Source organism: Panthera leo, chromosome D4 (assembly GCF_018350215.1).
Source record: "Panthera leo isolate Ple1 chromosome D4, P.leo_Ple1_pat1.1, whole genome shotgun sequence".
Classification (NCBI taxonomy): domain Eukaryota; kingdom Metazoa; phylum Chordata; class Mammalia; order Carnivora; family Felidae; genus Panthera; species Panthera leo.
The window spans coordinates 71,521,783-71,541,788 of NC_056691.1; the positions used below are offsets into that span (position 1 = coordinate 71,521,783).

Sequence of the window (20,006 nt, forward strand, 5' to 3'; positions counted from 1 at the left end):
CACCAGTGCTGGTATCGCCACTGTCCCCACAGGACCGCCTGGGGATGTGGGCAAGAGATAACAGAAAAACATCAGGGAATGTACTTCACTCTTTCTGATGGACAGGAGCCCCATTTCTCTCTTCCAGACCAAAAAAGAAAAGGGAATGTCACCTGGAGCTCTTTTTGTCTATCTTTCTATCTGATCCCAGGGCACAGGTTTGGGTTTCAGCCTTCCCTGCAGTCAAAGCCAAGAGATATCGGGGCAGGGAGAGGAGAGGCAAAAAATTCACCATGAGTTTGTTGGTAGCTTGCAAGGTAGTTCCCTTCCCAGGTCTGCCTGTTAGCATTTCTTTTCCAGACTCCTCAGAGAGTTGCTCCACACATTCTGTCTAGAGCATGTGTGTGTATGTATTTATTTTAATTCCAGTACAGTTAACATGCAGTGCAATATTCTTTTCAGGTGCACAATATAGTGATTCAACACTTCCATACATCACCCAGTGCTCATCACAAGTGCACTCTTTAATCCCCCTCACCTATTTCACCCATCCCCCCACCAACCTCCCCTCGGGTAATCATTAGTTTGTTCTCTATAGTTAAGAGTCTGTTTCTTGGTTTGTGTCTCTTTTTCCTTTGCTCATATGCTTTGGTTTTTTTTAATTTCATCTGAGTGAAATCATATAGTATTTGTCTTTCCCTGACTACTTCTTTCACTTAGCATTTATACTCTTTAGCTCCAGCCATGTCATTGCAAATGGCAAGATTTCATACTTTTTTTTTGGCTGAGTAGTATTCCAGTGTGTGTGTGTGTGTGTGTGTGTGTGTGTGTGTGTGTACATATACACACACCACATCTTCTTTATCCATTCATCAGTCAGTGGACATTTGGGCTGCTTAGAGTTTTTAATTTCATTCAGTGGGAGAAACAAGATGGCGTGTGTTTACTTCATCTTGATCAAAACTGGAATCTGTGTCCTGGTTTTTGCCCTCTTCCTACTTAGAGTTAGCTCCTTTTCAATCCCCCTTTGTTGGTTTTCCTATTTGATGGGCTTTAAATATTAGTGTTTCTCTAGTTTCATCTTAGGCTATTTTCTCACTCTATACCCTCTCCCTAAGTTCACGTCAACCACGTTCATCACTTAATTACATATGTGCAAATATGTCACAAGTTTGTATCTCCAGGCTGATCTTTCTCATTAGTTACAACCTGCATACCCAACTGACTCCTTGATATTTCTACTTCTAGATCTCAAAATAATGACAAATTCAACATGTCTAAAATACAACTCATGATTTACCCTCCAACCCCACTATCAGCCTTCTTTGACACCTAGAGGTCACCAGGGACACTTTCAGGGATGATCAAGCACCAAATTCAATAGCCATCAAAGGTTTATTACATGCATATTTTTATTCAACATATGTTCACTGAACAGCTGGTCCTTCACAAAAAGTATGCACAAAATGTCTTCTCTGTGCCAGACCTTGTGCTAAGCCCTAGGTATTCAACAGCCGATGAAACTGATACAGCCTTTGCCTCAATGAACCTACAGACCAGTGAAATAGATATTAAACAAGCAAACCCACAAATTATGATCAAGTTACAAATTGTGATAAGCGTTCCTAATAAGAGAAGAAGCAAGACACAGGATACCACTTCCATGAAACCAAAAGGAGTTGTGTGTTCCCAGAGCCAAGGATGTAAATGGTGGGCAATCATATTAAGAAAACCCTTGAATGTCATCTTAAGGATTTCAAGTTTTTTTAGGGTAATTAAAAGCCACTAAAGGATTTAAGCAGGGAAGTGACATGATCATATTTTTCTCCAGCATAAATCTGGTTATGCAATCATCCAGGAAATGATGTGCCAGGCATACTTTTACCTTACTCCTCTTTTTAACAATACCTGAAAAGGATCCCTTACCTGAGACTCTCTAAAAGTAATGATTGTAGTTAGTACTGGTTGAGATGGAATCTAATCCAAATGAAGGAATGCACCACTCCTATTAAAGTTACCAATAATTAACTTCAGGATTGCCTATAATATAGGCATATATAGGCATATATATAAATATGATCATATGACATATGATATATATATGATATATATAGGAATATATATGATATATATGTGATATATATAGGAATATATAGGATATATGATATATATGTGATATATATATGATATATGATATATAGATGATATATAGATATGACATATAGATATATGATATATATATGCCTATATTATATAAACCACATTTATATTTATATTCACTTGTTTTTCACAGCAACTTTGCATAACATATGGCTGTGACTACCATAACTCCTAATCTCTCATATCTGAGCCAAGAGCTGTTACAGAGATATTTGCCTGTGTCCCTTTGTGGGTCCTTTTCTGACATCTGGATCATCTCTAATCTGTTTCAGCATCCCATTCTGATCCATATTCCATTCTGAAACTCTGGTCTCCGTGTCAATTTGCTCAGTTCCTTGCATCAAAGTTGATCACTAATTACAGAGGTTACTCAGTTGCTGTGTCTTTAAGTTCTCATAATTCACTCTTTGAAGAAAAGATTTCAGCTGTTTCTAGAACTTTGGTTATTCCTGTTTATACTTGGTACTACACAGACGACAGCTACTTCTGGGAGGCCATTACTTCTACTCTAACATGAAATCCAGCTCCACTCTAATAAAAGTCTCCCACAGAAGGGCACTTCAAAATGACTCTGAAATTACCAGGAAATGAATGTGATATCTGGTTGTGAAGGTTGAGGTATCCAAAGAGAAGAATAATCACATCAGGGATGAAAGCTTCCTGGTCAGCTCTCCTCTACTACCCCAAAGCCATTTACTCAGGGCTTGTCTTCATCCTCCATTATCAAACATCTCTTAGCAATTTTGGCATCAAACTGGTCCCCTTGCTGCATCACTAGAATTTTGCTGGTTGATTATTTCAAGTGTCTTTATATGGGGGTTACACAACCAGAAACATGTCATGAAAGCCCTAGATCTAAAGGTGTATGAGTTAAATAAACCAAACTCAACATCCAATACTAGAACTTCTTGGGTCTTTCATATGGTAAAATTTACCAAGTGGGCTAACCTTCCTCCACTCAAAACCCTCCCCCCTTCCCTACTCTAGAAGTGGAGGTAGGCAAATGAGGAGGTACAATGGAGGCACAAACAATGAAAGGGAAAACAAAATTAAAAGGTAAAAAGGTAGGGGCCCCTGGGTGGCTCAGTCAGTTAAGCATCCCACTTCAGGTCAGGTCATGAGCTGCAGTCCATGGTTTTAGTCCCGCATCGGTCTCTGTGCTGACAGCCTAGAGCCTGCTTCAGATTCTGTGTCTCCCTTTCTCTCTGCCCCTCCCCTCCTGGCTCATGGTTTGCTTCTCTCTGTATATCAAAAATAAACATTAAAAAAAATTTTTTTAGGGGCACCTGGGTGGCTCAGTTGATTGAGCGTCGACTTCAGCTCAGGTCATGATTTCACAGCTTGTGAGTTCAAGTCCCACATTGGACTCTGTGCTGACAGCTCACAGCCTGGAGCCTGCTTCAGATTCTGTGTTTCCCTCTCTCTCTGCCCCTCTCCCACTCGCACTCTATCTCTCTCTCTCAAAAAAAATAATAAACACAATAAAAAAATTTTTTTAATTCTTTAATAAAAGGAAAAAGGGAAGAAATGAGAACTAATCCCACATTTATTTTGGAATGATCAGTTTTTGCTGGAAATAATGTCTCCCAAAGTCTGGTCATCTCAAAATCTGTATCAAAATTTCTCAGGGATCTATCATAAATGCAGAATACCAGGACCCCACGTCAGAGCTACTGAATCAGATTCTGGGAGTAGAGGCCTAGAGTCCACATTTTCAACAAGCAATATTTTTAGACAAATAAAAGCTCAAACGTGGATATAAATGTTGTCTCTGTCATCTTTGGCTATTTATAAAGCAATATACCTCATTGCCCTATATTGTTTCTTCCTAATTTTCTCAAGGGGGACTTACTTCTCAAACAGATTACTTTAAAGCTGGTAAATTTATTAGTTTACCGAATGACTGCTGTAAACATGAAAGGTACAATAGAATAGATTTCCCTGCCCTTCCGAAGTCAATCACCCAAAAAGAAGAAAGAAGACAAACACACAAAAAGACTTAGCATATGGGTGGTATACTGGCAAAGAAACAGATAAAATTTACACAAATATCAATGTGGTTAGAAAGGCAAGGTTGGCAGGTGAGCAAATCAAGGTTGGCAGATGAGTACTGGATGCCTTACTCAGAAAGTCAGAAGCTCTGATCAGGAGTTCTGAACGAGGAACGGTAGTTAGGGAGCCACCACGCTGTGGTCCAACATGTTTACAAAGATGAAGGGATAATGGGGTTGTAGTTCCAGTTCTGCAACTGTGTGATGGTGAGCGAGCCTTTTAATTTTTCTTTAATTTTCTCGTTTGCATAATCAAGGCCAATCTCTATTATTCGTTTGTTTCCCTATGGTCCCACCTCCTTCTAGAAAGGATTTAAGGCAGAGAACATATCCAAAATTTTTCTGGCACCAACATTCACTGAGTAAATTTATCCAAATTTCTTTCAGGAGCCAATGTGTCAGGACTCTGCAGCCTAAAACTTCTCCAACCGTGAAACACAAGAGACAGCAAATGTTGCCAAATGCAAACGCGAACCTGCTATTGTCCACGGGCAGTCACTTCTGTGTACACATCCCTCACAGCTGTAAAATTATAGGGCTCAAGGTCAAATCAGTGTTCTGTGGGTGAGTGTACGGTCTAGAATTTCTATGGGGAATTCTGCCAGGAGCACACCCCCCTGATAAAACTGCGGGCATCCAGTCAGAGATTTTCATGTGTTCGATACAATAGTTTTTTCATGGCATCTTTGACTTCTTTGTTTCTTAAACTGTAAATTATGGGGTTCAACATAGGGGTGAGCACTCCATAAAGCAGTGAAATGATTTTATCTACTTCTTGGGAGCTTGAGGAAGAAGGCTTTAGGTACATGGAGAGGGCAGCCCCATAGTACAAGATCACCACCGTCAAGTGGGCACCACAGGTAGAAAAAGCTTTGTTTCTTCCTTCTGCTGAGCTGATTCTCAGAATAGTGGAAAGGATGAAGACATAAGAGATACAAATTAAGAGCATTGGGATGGGCAGGAGGAGCACGCTGACCACCAGCATGATCACGTCCATGAGCAAGGAATGTGCACAAGCTAACTTCAGCACGGCCAGAATTTCACACGTGAAGTGGTCTATGAGATTCCCACAGAGGGGTATCTGCAGGGCGCAAGTGGTTTCCAGCAGGGCAGTCAGACAACCCGTCACCCAGGAGACAGCGGCCATCTGCACACAGACCTGCCTGTTCATGATGATGGGGTATCTCAGTGAGTTGCAAATGGCCACGTAGCGGTCATACGCCATCACAGCCAGAAGCACACACTCTGTGGAGCCCATGGCAAGGGACAGATACATCTGTACAGCACACCCAGAAAAGACAATGGTTTTCTGGGATGACAGCAAGTTCACCAGCAACGTGGGAATAGAAGCAGACGTGTAACAAATATCCATGAAAGAGAGATTTCCGAGGAATAAGTACATGGGGGTTTGAAGGCGTGACTCTAGGACAGTGACTAAAATAAGAGTGCTGTTGCCCACGAGGGTTATCAGATACATCACAAGACTGAAGGCGAAGAGAACAATCTCTAACTTTGGGTATCTAGAAAAACCCTCCAGGAAAAAAAAGCTCCAAATGGTGAGGTTTTCTCCTTGCATCTCCTTTTTTGCACCTGTAGTGATTCTAATATTAATCTTCATTTCATCTGAGGACATAAAGAGATGGATCAAGCATAATGTTCATTTAGTTAGGAAAACACTTCTCAAACTTATATTCACTAGTATAAACACAATTCTATTTGACCACAAGAAATCACAAGACTTATCGTTTATCTAAGGGGGAGGGACAGGTTTGATCTACATAAAAAGTTGGTTCTTCCACAACAAAATTTAGAAAAGAGTAAATTTGAAAACAAGGATAAACATATTTAATACCTGAATCTCAGCCTATTATCTTGCTCGGCACGCAGTTTTTCAGTAGATTTGAAAGTACCGTGTGACCAAAAAATATGAAAAAACACTGAATAAACTGAGCACGGATTAGAAAAGTAAGCCAGATAAGTGACATAAAGAAACCACACTTGTACAATAAAAACTAGCAGTGATCTTCACTGAAAGAAGAGGAGGGATATTGAAAGAAACAAATAAATGAATTTTAAACTAACACCTATGAAGTTCTGAGTCTAAATGAACTCTTTCCTTTCCAGCAAATAGCTTGGAGGTCAATACACTTCAGAAATGATGACATTGTTTAAAGCATTGTAGGTACCCATTCTGATTATACTTAAGAACCAGTTTACAAGTCACACAAAATAGCCCACCTTCTTTAAACACTGACACATCCACGGGACAGTATCATTCATTACTGGGACCCATACCTTTTGTGAGCATGTAAATAGTGCTAAAAATTATACCCAGGCAATACTCTTCTTATACATTACAATCCATGAAGATCTAGAAGGTGCAGAAACTGAACTCCCTTTTTAAGCTACCTTAAAATCTCTTGGAAAAGAATATTATAGATCATCTAATTATAAACGAGATGCTGAGTGTTTTTGGGGTTTTTTCACATTTCATGTTAACAAAAAGAAAAGACAAAAACTTACCTTCCTTCTGCACGGATTGCTCTTTTTCACCTTTAATTGTGTTCCTTTTCCCACTAGTTTTTTCCTTTCTATTTTCAGATATCCTTGTTCTGAAAACTTCCCTCCCTTGTCCTGTTTCCCTCGCACTGCCATAGGCTTTGCTCTTTCTTTCATAGGCAAATTCCTCAATGATGTGGCTCACTTTACAATGTTTCACTGTTCACTTTCTTATCACTGGTGTTCCTTCTCGGTTTCCCAGTTTCCGTCAATGTTATCATTTGCCCCCCAGTTCTCCACGTTTCAAAAACTGGCATGCAGGGGGATGGTGGAAATAATCACGTTGGGGACAACAGCTTATACCATGCCCCTAGAACAGGAGCGCAATGTTTTTCAAATAGTTTTCATTATATTACATTATTCTCTGTGACTTCTGCTTCACTGTATCTCATTCTTAGCCTATTACCAAGCCCGCTGTTGTTTTCTGTTTTCCTCATCTGTCCCCAAAGTAGTTGCATTGTAGGTTCAAACATTATCATTTAATGCTCAATATGCTGTTAGCATTCTAGGGAAAGCCTACCAGTATGGCTTTCCTCTGCGGAGACTTGTTGAGCGTGCAGAGTTTTTGCTTTGCCTTTTAAGAGCTTCATTTTTCCTACATCACAAGAGATAGTTCTTATTCGTTTGTTAGTTAACAGATTATTTCTTAGGAACTTCTCTGCCAGGTTTTATATTTAACAAATTGGGTACAAACATTTTATCTTATTATTGTAAGAGATTATTTTAAAAAACTTAATTTTGTGTGTGAGTGTGTATTACTCTTAAGACTGGCAAAAAAGACAATTATTTTTTAGAATGAAAAATCAGCCCGGTTGCCTGGAACTTGATATTTTTCTACCGTTTAAAAATAGTAGTCAGGAGGGGTGCCTGGCTGGCTCAGTCAGTGGACCATGTGACTCTTGATCTCGGGCTCGTGAGTCTGAACCCCACACTGAGTGCAGAAATTACTTAAAAATAAAAATTAAAAAAATATTTTAAAAAATAGTAGCCAGGAAAAATTGGTCCTCCCATCTGAATTCCCTGTCACCAACTCCAAATAAAATATTGTTTTATGATGTACTATGTGAAGTTAGCTATGTGCAAGAAAAGAATGAATGTATCCATGTTAAAAATGTTAAACATATCATATAAAGATCAACACTGCAGTTCATTTCTTTCAAAAGTATTGACTGTCACCTCCATAGCTAAAAGTGCCAAAGGATAGCAAGTAACATACTACATAAATTTAAATCATCCGTTGTTTTGGGGGAATACCTGTTGTCCCTGAACAATTTAAAGTTCAGCAGCCATAATATACAGAGATTTAAAACTTCAGGTCCTTGAGGGATAATGTGCCAATGATGCAATTATATCAAACTTTGAAAAACCGAGAGTAACCCACAGTTCTCCCAAAATAATTTCAAAGAACTCATAAAAACAAAGTCTTCTATTCCTCCCTGTCCTTCCTTGCTACATCTTTTTTTTCTTGAATGATTACAGTGTAGAATATTTAACAGTCTACAGAGAAAAGTTCTCCCTAGAATTCTAAGATACACATTTTTTCATTTGTGGAACTACTCCTAGTTTTCAAAGTTTACTCTTTTAAGACAGTTGTCCCAACAAGGGATCAGAAATTTTAAATTTTATTCAATGCATACATAGTGAAGAGGGCCTTCAAGCAATGAACTCTCAGCAGCAATGGACACACCTGGCACCCAGATCTTAGTTTCTTTTTATTTTTTTTTAATAAATCTTATTATTTTTTTATAAATCTAATTATTTATTTTCTACATCTAGTGAATTTTATTTTTTTATTTTAATTAATCCAAGTTAGTTAACATATAGCGTAATAATGGTTTCAGGAATAGAATTTAGTGATTCATCATGTCCATATAACACCCAGTGTTCATCCCAGCAAGTGCCCTACTTAATGCCCGTCACCCATTTAGCCCATACCCCCACCCCACACCCCTCCAGCAATCCTGTTGGTTCTCTGTATTTAAGAGTCTCTTACGGTTTGCCTCCCTCTCTATTTTTATCTTATTTTTTTTTCCCTTCCCCTATGTTCATCTGTCGTGTTTCTTAAATTCCACATATGAATGAATGAAATACTTGTCTTTCTCTGACTTATTTCACTTAGCATAATATACTATCGTTCCATCCACATTGTTGTGAATGGAAAGATTTCATTCTTTTTGATCGCCAAGTAATATTCCATTATATATATATATATATACATATATATATATATATCATCTTCTTTACCCATTCATCTGTTGATGGACATTTTGGGTCTTTCCATACTTTGGCTATTGTTGATAGCACCGCTATAAACATTAGGGTGCATGTGCTCTTTCAAATCAGCATTTTTGTATGCTTTGGATATATACCTAGTAGTGCAATTGCTGGGTCACAGGGAAATTCTATTTTTAAGTTTTTTGAGGAAACTCCATACTGTTCTCCAGAGTGGCTGCACGAGTTTGCATTCCCACCAGCGGTGCAAAAGTGTTCCCCTTTCTCTGCATCCTCATCAACAACTGTTATTTCCTGAGTTGTTAATTTTAGCCATTCTGAGAGGTGTGAGGTGGTATCTCATTGTGGTTTTGATTCGTATTACCCTGATGATGAGTGGTGTTGAGCATCTTTTCATTTATCTGTTAGCCATCTGGATGATTTCTTTGGAAAAGTGTCTGGTCATGTCTTTCACCCATTTCTTCAATGGATTATTTGTTTTTAGGGTGTTGAGTTCGATAAGTTCTTTACAGATTTTAGATACTAACCCTTTATCTGATATGTCATTTGCAAATATCTTCACCCATTCTGTCAGTTGCCTTTTAGTTTTGCTGATTGTTTCCTTCCTTTTTATCTTGATGAGGTTCCAATAATTCATTTTTGCTTTCGTTTCCCTTGCCTCCAGAGACACGACTAGTAAGAAGTTGCTGCTGCCACAAAGAGTTTGCCTGTTTTCTCCTCTAGGATTTTGATGGTTTCCTGCCTTATATTTAGGCCTTTCATCCATTTTATTTTTCTGTAGGGAGTAAGAAAGTGGTTCAGTTTCATTCTTCTTCATGGTGCTGTCCAGTTTTCCCAACACCATATGCTGAAGAGACTGTCTTTTTTCCATTGGATATTCTTTCCTGCTTTATTGAAGATCAGTTGGCCATATATTCGTGGGTCCATTTCTGGGCTCTCTATTCTATTCCATTGATCTGCATACATGTTTTTGTGACAGTAACATACTATCCCGATGATTACAGCTTTGTAATACAGCTTGAAGTCAGGAATTGTGATGCCTCCAGTTTTCAGATCTTGGTTTCTAAATACAGTTCTCATCTGAAAAGACATGTAGTTCCTCTTTCCAAGGCTGGAGCCAGAAAAGGACAAAATTGGCCTGGAGTAGTTTACTGCACTAGAATATAAGGAAGTATGCAAAGAATTACAGGAATATTTCAAAAGACCATAGAATCCCACTTGATAAGACTTCCATTGGCCAAATCTGGGACAGATTATTTCGAGCATCAAAATAAATAATGGTTAAAATACATTATAATCCATAGAATAAAATAAGAATGCATGAGTTCTTCTGAAAGGAAGTAAGGAAAACTCTTTCTTACAGGAGGATGCCAAAAAAATAGATATAAAAAAATGATGTCATTAGAAAGACATTAAAGGTTGCTGTAGTAATAGATTAGAGCAGGTTAAATTGATCGCAGGTAAATGGAAGCATCATAGTTATCAGAGGTGAAAGTTCGATGAGAAACAGGATATTTACATGGTGTCAAAGTATCCCACTTATTAATTTCAAAAACAAGATAATAATAGCTTTACAGCAGGGAGACCTGGAGGATGGCCACCTTAACATCACCAACCACTGGACAAACTGACTCCACGTGCCTTCTGATAGGACGGACATGGCATCACTTCTGTGGGCTTGCTCTCAAAAATACCTAACCCAGGGGCACCTGCGTGGCTCATTCAGTTAAGCAACAAGACTCTTTGATCTGGGCTCGGGTCATGATCTCTTGGTTTGATAGCTGGCAGCCTGCTTGGGATTCTCTCCCCACCTCCACCCTGCCTCTCTTGGCCCTCCCCCCACCTTCAAAAATAAATAAACATTAAAAAATACATAACCTAAATCAAACCATGAGGGAACACCAGACAAATTTAAATTAAGGCACATTCTGAAAATAACCAGTCTATACTTATCAGAACTGTCAAGGTCAGGAAACAAACAAAGGAAAAGGGCTGAGAAATGTTCAGGGAGATTAAAGAAACATGACAACTGAATGCAATGCATGACCCAGCACCAAGTATTAGACCAGGAAAAAAATAGCTCTAAGGGATATTACTAGGTCAGTAGACGAAACTTTATTATGGGCTGTAGATTAGATAACAGTATTGTATCAGAGTTAAATTTCCTGATCTTCATAACTGCATAGTGGCTATGTAAGAGAACGTCCTTGTTCCAAAATACTTCAGTAGTTAGTGTCCAAGGGGCAAAATATCTTAAACTTACCCTCAAAGAGTCCATTAAAAATTCGTTTTTCAAAAGTTCGCTCTGGAGGGTCTCGCGCTGCATGTGGCCCCTCGGCTCCTGGAGCAAAGTCCCGGGCGGCAGCGGCGGGCAGGGTCTGGGGAACCCGGACTGGCCCCACGGGCCACGGGGCTGGCATCCCGCGGTGCATGACAGTCCCCACCCAGGAGGCGGCGACGCAGTGGCGGCTGGAGGTGCCGGGGGCAGCCGGGCCCTGGGCGGCGAGAGGCAGGAGTGCGCAGCCTGGGCGTCGGGGCCTGTCGGGTCCCCAGGCCCCGGCCCCACCTGCGGCGTCACCCCGAGGCTCAGCAGCCACGTGCGAGCGCGGCTGGGCCATCAGAGTGCAGTGCGTCCACTATCAGCCCTCTCCCAAGCCAAGCACAGAGGAGCCTGTCGCGGGGACAGGGAGACTGGGGGCGGGGAACAAGGGCTGCAGGGGCCACAGCGGGCTTCGCGGCCACCGTGCCAAAACAGGACCCCCATCAGGCCACGGGCTTCTTCCTCACGACCTCCCGGCGCAGCTGGTACCGAGGGGCGTGAACCCGCTGAGCCCGCATGCTCGCACAGGTGCAAGTAATGGCTTCAGGACCACACCTGCGCGTGTGAGCAAGCCCCAGGGCAGGGCCTGGAGGCACAGGGACACCGGAACCGTGGAGGTGAGCCGCCTGAGGAATGAGGGGCTCGAGGCATTCTGCAAGGGCACTGCCCCCACCTCCACCCCGTGCGCCGGGTCAGCCTGGACGTGGACATCGCGTTCATCATTTACGGGGAGACGGGGAAGCTGCTCAACAAGGTATGGCCGGCAGACCGAGCCCCGTGAGGCTGCGTGGGCCCTGCGCCCGGGCACCTCCAGACCGGCCCGGACGTCCCTCTCCTCCAGCACACTCTGTGACCTGGGACTACCCCTGTGGCCACCAAGTCCGCGTGTTCCATGTGTCCCTGCAGTCTGGATGGTATCACCATAGTGCCGATGCGTCCAGCAAGGTTGGGCGTCTCTCAGGCCTGTGAGTCTGTGCACGCTGTCTCCATGCCTACTCATGAGTCATGTGCCTGTATTTCATGTTGTGTGTCATGTGACCCTGTGTTCCACTTCCTGGGGTGCCCGCGTCCTCCTGTAGGCATAGCCGGGCCCAGCCCCGTGCTTTCCACCTTGGGCAGCCAGGGCCCTTGTCCTGGCCTTCCACCAATGCCAGGCCTTGGCCTAGCCTCGCCACATTCCAGGGGCTGCCTCCCTGCCCTACTTCTCCCACCAGTAGCCTTAACTGGTCCTTGGGGCCTCCCCCTGGGACCGGATGGCACCTGTCACCCTCAGAACCACCTTCCCAAGGCACAATAAACCAGATCTTGTTGGGGGGAGGGGAGTAGTTTACCTCAGTTGTGTGTGGAGAGCAGGTACATGTATTACCACATTCTTTTTGCAAGGTACGCAGTTCCCACACAGTTTCCTGTGTCCTTATGACAGTTCCCATACTCTGGATCACCAAGGGTGAATGGACTCTCCAGATAAAGGATGATCAGGAAAACTTGGTCATACCACATGAATAAGCAGATTTTTTTTTTTCCTTCTTAGGAAAAGAAGTAACAAATAGACTCATGTAAGAATTAACAATAGAGCTAATTAAGTTGTAGAATAACATTTTGGGGATGATGGGCTGGAGTGACCCATTCATGATAAGCTTGCAATAGTTAAACCTTCTGCACCCAGTGGGCTTGTTTGATTGTAAAACACAGCAAACAACATAGAGTTAGTGACTTCACAGTTTTAATATTCAGCTTGAAACTTTACTTTCCTAAAAGTCAGTGCTCACAATAAGTCTCTCCATCAGCAGGCAACAAGGGAACAATAATTTTGCTAGAAGACTGACAATTAGATACTAAGTAGAAAAAACAGGCACTGGTATTGGAGGAAAGGAGATAAAATTATCACTTCCAAACTATGTGATTTTTTATTTTAATTTTATTAATTAATTTTTATTTTTTAATTTTTATTTTTATTAATTTCTATAAAAAGTATGTTTTTATAATTAAATTATATAATTATAAAAATTACATTAATTTTTATTTTTTAAATTTTACATCCAAGTTAGTTCGCATATAGTGCAAGAAAAAAGAAGAGGACCAATTAAAACCGTTCTCCGTCAATAAAGAGTTTAACTGCCATAATAACAGATAAATAAAGAAAAATCAGTAATTTTCTTGTGGCCAGTTGGAAGATATACTGACCAGAAAAAGATGCCATTATCAATCATATTAAAATTGTGAGAAATCTTAGGATGACTCTAACAAGAACAGTGCAGAACTTACATGAAGGAAACAGTAAAAGTTTATAACAGTAGTTCCATAACCAGTAAACTAAATGAATCCTGACGCAAAATCTAGAGTTCACCTGTGTTATTTTGTCAGTGAACAAAAAATAATTCTTTGCTAATGTAAGGGTTAAATTGTAGTGTAGGGCTAATGCTTAGCTTGAAAAATAACAGCTTTGTGTTGACACTGAAGGTTAAGAGATAACAGCCTTCCTTTGCTCTGGTAAACTACGCCTCATACCCTTGTAAATTAGGCTTCACGAATTAAGGAAACAAAAGTTCAAAGAAAAGAGCATGAGAGGCAGGGTCAAGGAGATCCACTGGTTGCAACTTAGAGGCAGAAAGTCTAAAGTAAACACCTCATTAGGCAACTGTTTCTAACTCATCTGGAACCTGTTTCTTTGTTCTGTTCCCAGGTGATGATAAAACGATGTGATCGGTTATAAAAACTCTGTACCCCGGCTGTTCGGGGCCGCACTCTTATCAAGAGTGTTGGTCCCGATCGGTCGGCCTTGCCTCTCATTGCAATAGACTTTGCTGTGACTGTCACTGGTGCCCGTAGCATTCTGTTTCAGGAGTCGTGTGGATGCAACACTGGCAAACTACAAAATCACTGTGTCAAAGTGATACCTTCAAAATTGAAGCAGGAGGAGTTTCTACAAAAGACGGTAGACGTGAAAGAGGCTTTCATAATCATTTCTCACAAAACCAAACAAAAGAAAAAGTGCTGTTTAATAGCAAAACTGACTCCAGCCACTTTACCTTTCAGAAGAGTGGCATTGTCTCATCTCCTGGTTATGTGGTTCTTTTATTTAGAAAACCACCTCCCTGGGACTGTTTTGTTGAGAAAGCAGGGCCCTGGCTCATGCCAATGGGAAAAGGCTATGATAAAGACAACTGAATTATTCTATTTAAAAATGAAGTTATGGGATTGCACAGTTCAATCCTGGCTCCTGAGAAGGGTTTGGAAAACTGGAAGACAGGAGAGTGGAGAGAGTATTAGGAAGAAAGCCTGGAAACCCTGAAGACTGAAAGGAATCCAGAGTAATAACCAATGAAAAATATCTAGTAGCAGGGAAGGCTAGGGATCTATTAAAATACTCATCCTTCATTTCGAACTTTAGATTGTTGTCTGGTCTTAGGTATGCTCTACTCCCTCTATTACTCCCAAAATTTCAGTTATAGTCATATAAACACAACAGTCTTGAGTAATGGAGCTTTGGGGAACAGAGGAACAGGAATAGCTACCAGAACAGAGAACTTTTGGGTGAAAGGCATCTGAAGAGATCTCTGTCCAATTAATAGCTGATTGCTAAGCTAACTGAGCAGAGCATTCCGTGGTCGCATACAATAAAGAATTGACACTTTACAGAATCGTTCAGGAAGTCACTAAAAAAGAAAACAGAGGGGCGCCTGGGTGGTTCAGTTGGGTTAAGCATCTGACTTCAGCTCAGGTCATGATCTCACAGTTTGTGGGTTCGAGCCCCGTGTCAGGCTCTGTGCTGGCAGCTCAGAGCCTGGAGCCTGCTTCAGATTCTGGGTTTCCCTCTTTCTCTCTACCCCTCCCCCGCTCACACTCTGTCTCATTCTCTCTCTCAAAAATAAATAAACGTTAAAAAAAAAAAAAGAAAGAAAGAAAACAGCAACAAGTCTGGCATGAGGGGAATCGATACGAGACATGCAAAGGAACAGGAAAGGATAGCCTATATTTAATAATGATAGAGGGGTCAATCCATCAAGAAGACTTAACAGTAGTAAATACAGATACATGCGCTTAAAAAACAGAGCCCCCAAAACACTTGAAACAGAAACTGACAGAATTAGAGGGAGAAGTAGACAACTCAACTATAATAGTTGAAGACTTTAATACACTCAGCTCTCAACAATTGATAGAACAACTAGATAGCCTATCAAGAAGAGAGAGAAGACTGGAACAACACTACAAGCCAATTACACTTAATACCATTTATAGAACTCCCCACCCAACCACACACACACACACACGCACACACACACGCACATGCACATGCACACATTCTTCTCAAGTGCACACAGAACATTACCTGCTGATTTTGTGCCATCATATAGTGTGCCAGATGGCATGATTGGCTTCCCTCCACAATATGCTTACAAGATCCATGTTGATGTGTATGGCTACAGTTTGCCCATTTTCATTGCTGTATTCAATAGTCTATTTTACGATCACAACACACTTTATTTGTTCTGTTGTGAAATATTTGAATTGGCCCCACTTGTTGGCTATTTCAATTAATGTTGTTATAACCCTGCATGTGTATGTCTTTTGGTACATGATATGCACACTTAGGATAGATATATACTTAGGAGTGACAGAACATGCTTAAGTCACCTTTAGTAGATAGTGTGAAATGATTTTCCAACATGGTATAAAAATTTAACTACTATCAGTCCTTTTACTGCATAACAAAGTAACAAAAACAGTGCCTTTAGCCATTTTCTTTTATCTCATGGATGTCTGGGTCAGGAATTCAGACTATTTAAGGGTAATGTTTGTGACAGGCTGTGTTCCCCCCACCTCCCCTTAGCCATGTTTCTTTTTTTTGTTTATTAAAAAAAATTTTTTTTATTAGTTTTATTTTTGAGAGGCAGAGAGAGACAGAGCACATGTGGGGGAGAGACAGAGAGAGAGGGAGACACAAAATCAGAAGTAGGCTCCAGGCTCTGAGCTGTCAGCACAGAGCCCAATGCGGGGCCCGAACTCACTAACTGTGAGATCAAGACCTGAGTGAAGGGGGTCAACTCAACTGACTGAGCCACCCAGGCGCCCCATACCACGTTTTTTGTTTTTTTTTTTACTGTTTCAGTTGGCCACAGTCAACCGAGGTCCAGAAGCGGAGGACTGTCCTTCTAATGCAGCATCAGAAGGTCAATAGTAGCCGAACATTAAACAAATTAAGTTAAAAATTAATAACATTTTATTATTTTTATTAATAATTATGTCATTGTTATTATTCCTAGAAGAGTAGCCATTAAAATATTAACAGATACTATCTTTGAATAGTTGCAGATAGGTGATCTTTATTTTCATCTTTAGTTTTGTTATATGTGCAAAAAGCATTTGTTACCTTTGTAATCCAAAACAAATCTATAAAATCCTCTTTTTAGATTTACCTAAAAAATAATTTATTTCTTAACTTTATTTTTTACAGCAGTGTTAGTTAGGTTCACACTGCAAAGTTGAGCAGAAAGTACAAAGATTCGCCGCCGTGTGTCGTCTGCCCTCAAGCGCGCACAACCTCCCCCACTGTCAACATTTGGCACCAACGCGTTTGTTATAATCTGTTATAATCGATGAACCTAAGCTACATTGTTATCACCCAAACTCCAGGTGTACATTAGGATTCACTCTGGCGTCCTACACCAGCATCATAGTATCATACAGAATAGTTTCACCGCCCTAAAAATCCTGTCTTATTCATCCTTTCTTCCACACTCCTCCCTGGCGACCACTATCTTTTTTCCTGTCTGCATAGTTTTGCCTTTTCCAGGATGTCATGTAGTTGGAATCATAAGAGTATGTAGCCTTTTCGGATCTCTTTAACTTGGTAATATTCATTTAAGTTCCCTCCAAGTCTCTTCATGGCTTGATAGCTTATTTCTTTTTAGTGCCGGATAATAAATATTCCATTGTCTGGATATTCCAGTTAACTTTCCATTCACCTACTGAAGGATATCTTCGTTACTTCCAAGTCTTTCTTGGAAATTTTTTATGAATAAAGCTGATATAAACATCCACGTGCAGGTTTTTGTGTGGACCTAAATTTTCAATTCATGTGGGTAAATACCAAGGAGTTTGACTGCCGGATCATATGGTGGGGGTATATTTACTTTTTGTTGTTTTTTTTTTAATTTTTGTTTTAACATTTATTCATTTTTGAGAGAGACAGACCGTGAGCGGGGGAGGAACAGAAAGAGAGAGGGAGACACAGAATCTGAAGCAGGCTCCAGGCTCTGAGCTGTCAGCACAGAGCCCGAAGCAGGGCTCGAACTCACAGACCAAACTAGGAGATCATGACCTGAGCCAAAGTCGGACGCTCAACCGACTGAGCCACCCAGGCGCCCGGGGTGTATTTAGTTTAATGTAATTTATAAACTTCCCAGAAGACTGACCTTTCCACATAATATAACAACTAAACTCTGGACAAAACACAAAACCGGTTCTGGAGTCAACAAAGGCAGACTTTAGAAAAGAGCTAAAACATGGAAGGGATCAACACAGGGTAAGTTCCCTGGATTTTGGGCTTTTGTCTAAAGTGAAACACAGCCAAAACAGAGCAAAGAAGGGCTGATGTTCTCATTAAAAACCACTGCTTTCTGGCCTAAGGGAGGCAGAGCCCAAGACAGAAAGTGAAGGGGAAATTCCGGAAAAAGAAAAAAACAAGGCAGCAGGGAAAGTTCCCCATTCTACGTGTAAGCTCTGCCCGAGTTGTGGCTGACCTCTGAAAGCACACACATTGCATGGCAGGTTGCAGACAGCTGTGAAGGAAACGTAACAATAAATAATAACTGAACTGAGATCTGGGCTGCCACCACCAAAGGTAAGATAGTTTGCAGTTTTGAGTCTAAGCCCGCTAAGTGCCTGCTAAAAGAAAAGCATCTCGTTGGGAGGAATACACGTAATAGAGACCAGAATTTCTACCACATTCACAACGTCCGGGCTATAATCCCAGAACATTGGGCATATGAAGAACCAGGAAAAGGTGGGGTGGCAGGGGGTGGGAAGGGGACAATGAACAGAAACTAAACCTGAGGTGACCCAGATATGACACTATGAGACAAGAACTTAAAATCAGTTATTATAGGTATGCTTTGTGAACTTTATAAAAGTTCTTAATGAATGAAAAGATTGGAAATATTAGAAAAAGAAGTCAAAATTTAAAAGTGAAAACAAGAGCTGAAATAAAACTTCACAGGATGGTCTTTAATATCAGAATGGATATAGTAAACAAAAAGTGAGTGAATTAAAGACAGAAGCGTTTGAGGGTTTTTGTGGGGTTTTCTGTTTGCTTGAGAGAGAGAGAGTGTGAGCAGGGGAGTGGGGGAGAAGGGCAGGGGGAGAGTGAGAATCCTAGACAGGCTCCACGCTTAGTGCAGAGCCCAAGGCAGGGCTCGATCCCACGACCCTGGAATCATGACCTGAGCTGAAATCAAGCTCAATCAACTGAGCCACACAGGTGCCCCAGGACAGATTTTTTTAAATGCCTCAGAGGTCTGTACAGCAGTATCAAATGAGTTAACATAGCTGTCATTGGAGTCCCAGGAGGAGAGGAGTGAGCATATGGCACAAAACAAAAACAGAACTTTTGAGTAAACTGACCAAAATATCCCAAATTTGGTGAAGCACAAAACTTAGAAATTCAAAAATCTAAGCAAATCTTAAACAGGATACATAGAAGAGTACACCTTGGCACATCGTAGTCAAAGTGCTGAAATCCAAAAAGAAAATCATGAAAGAAGCCAGAAAAAAAATGATGCATCTAAGGAAACAACAGCTTGAATGACCAGTTATCACACTGGGGATCTTGGGGGCTAGAAACAGTAGAAATCTTTATAGTTCTGAAATAAATACTCAAAAAACATTTGCTTCAAATGATTATTTAGAAAAGATTTTGTGTTTGAAGATAGTTCTGAAGTCAAAAGTAGCATAATAGAGTAATGTTATCTAACTGCTAACACCCAAAATCGGTTTTAAAATATTCTTTTCAGGAATATCCAAACAAAAACTAGGTGTCCTACAACCATTACCTGTTTTCTCCCTGTCCTTTACACTTTTTTTTTTTTTAATGTTTATTTATTTAGAGAGAGAGAGAGAGAAGGAGACTTAGAGAGTATAAACAGGGGAAGGGCAGAGAGAGAGGGAGAGTGAGAATCCCAAGTGGGTTCCACATGGTCAGCACAGAGCCCAATACAAGGCTCAGACCCACAAACTATGAGATCATGACCTGGACTAAAATCAAGAGTGGGATGTTTAACCGACTGAGATACCAAGGAGCCCCCTGTCCTTTAAACTTTCTAAGGCAGGTTTATCAACAGTTCTTAAATATAAAAGAAATGTCATTTCTTTAAAAAAGCCTTGTTGGGAAGTTTGATTATTTCCAGGTTTTTTGTAACATTATGATTTAAATTCCTCTTTTTAAAAACAAATTGTTAATCCAATCAGTCAATCTGGGACTTGCACTTAGGGGAAAAGGAAACAGAGGGGAATGACTTAGGCTTGTTGGCTGCTACTACAGATAAAATAAGGTCTCTCACCTTTTAAGCCTATCTGCCACAGCATAAAAATTTATTTGGCAGTTTAGGGTAGGCTGTGCCTGTACTTTGGACATTTTATGTCCACAACTATGTACATTAATCTTGGTCAAAGATCGCCTGGGTAGCTCAGTTGCTTAAGAGTCCAAC

At 40.7% G+C, this 20,006-nt stretch overlaps 2 protein-coding genes across 2 annotated transcripts in view; both read right to left on the bottom strand.

The window, feature by feature from the left end:
• LPAR1 (lysophosphatidic acid receptor 1) overlaps positions 1-6,793 on the bottom strand; it is a 358,989-nt gene extending 352,196 nt beyond the window's left edge. The window contains exon 1 of the mRNA XM_042912683.1: positions 6,714-6,793. The gene's annotated coding sequence lies outside the window, so the exon portion shown is untranslated. The remainder of the gene's footprint in view (positions 1-6,713) is intronic.
• LOC122204887 (olfactory receptor 2K2) lies at positions 4,120-6,789 on the bottom strand. The gene is made up of 2 exons (XM_042912684.1): positions 6,714-6,789; positions 4,120-5,813 (listed from the first exon to the last, which is right to left on the bottom strand). The coding sequence occupies exon 2, from the start codon at positions 5,806-5,808 to the stop codon at positions 4,831-4,833; it is 978 nt and encodes a 325-aa protein (XP_042768618.1). The 5' UTR covers positions 5,809-5,813; positions 6,714-6,789; the 3' UTR covers positions 4,120-4,830.
• Positions 6,794-20,006: the final 13,213 nt, after the last annotated feature.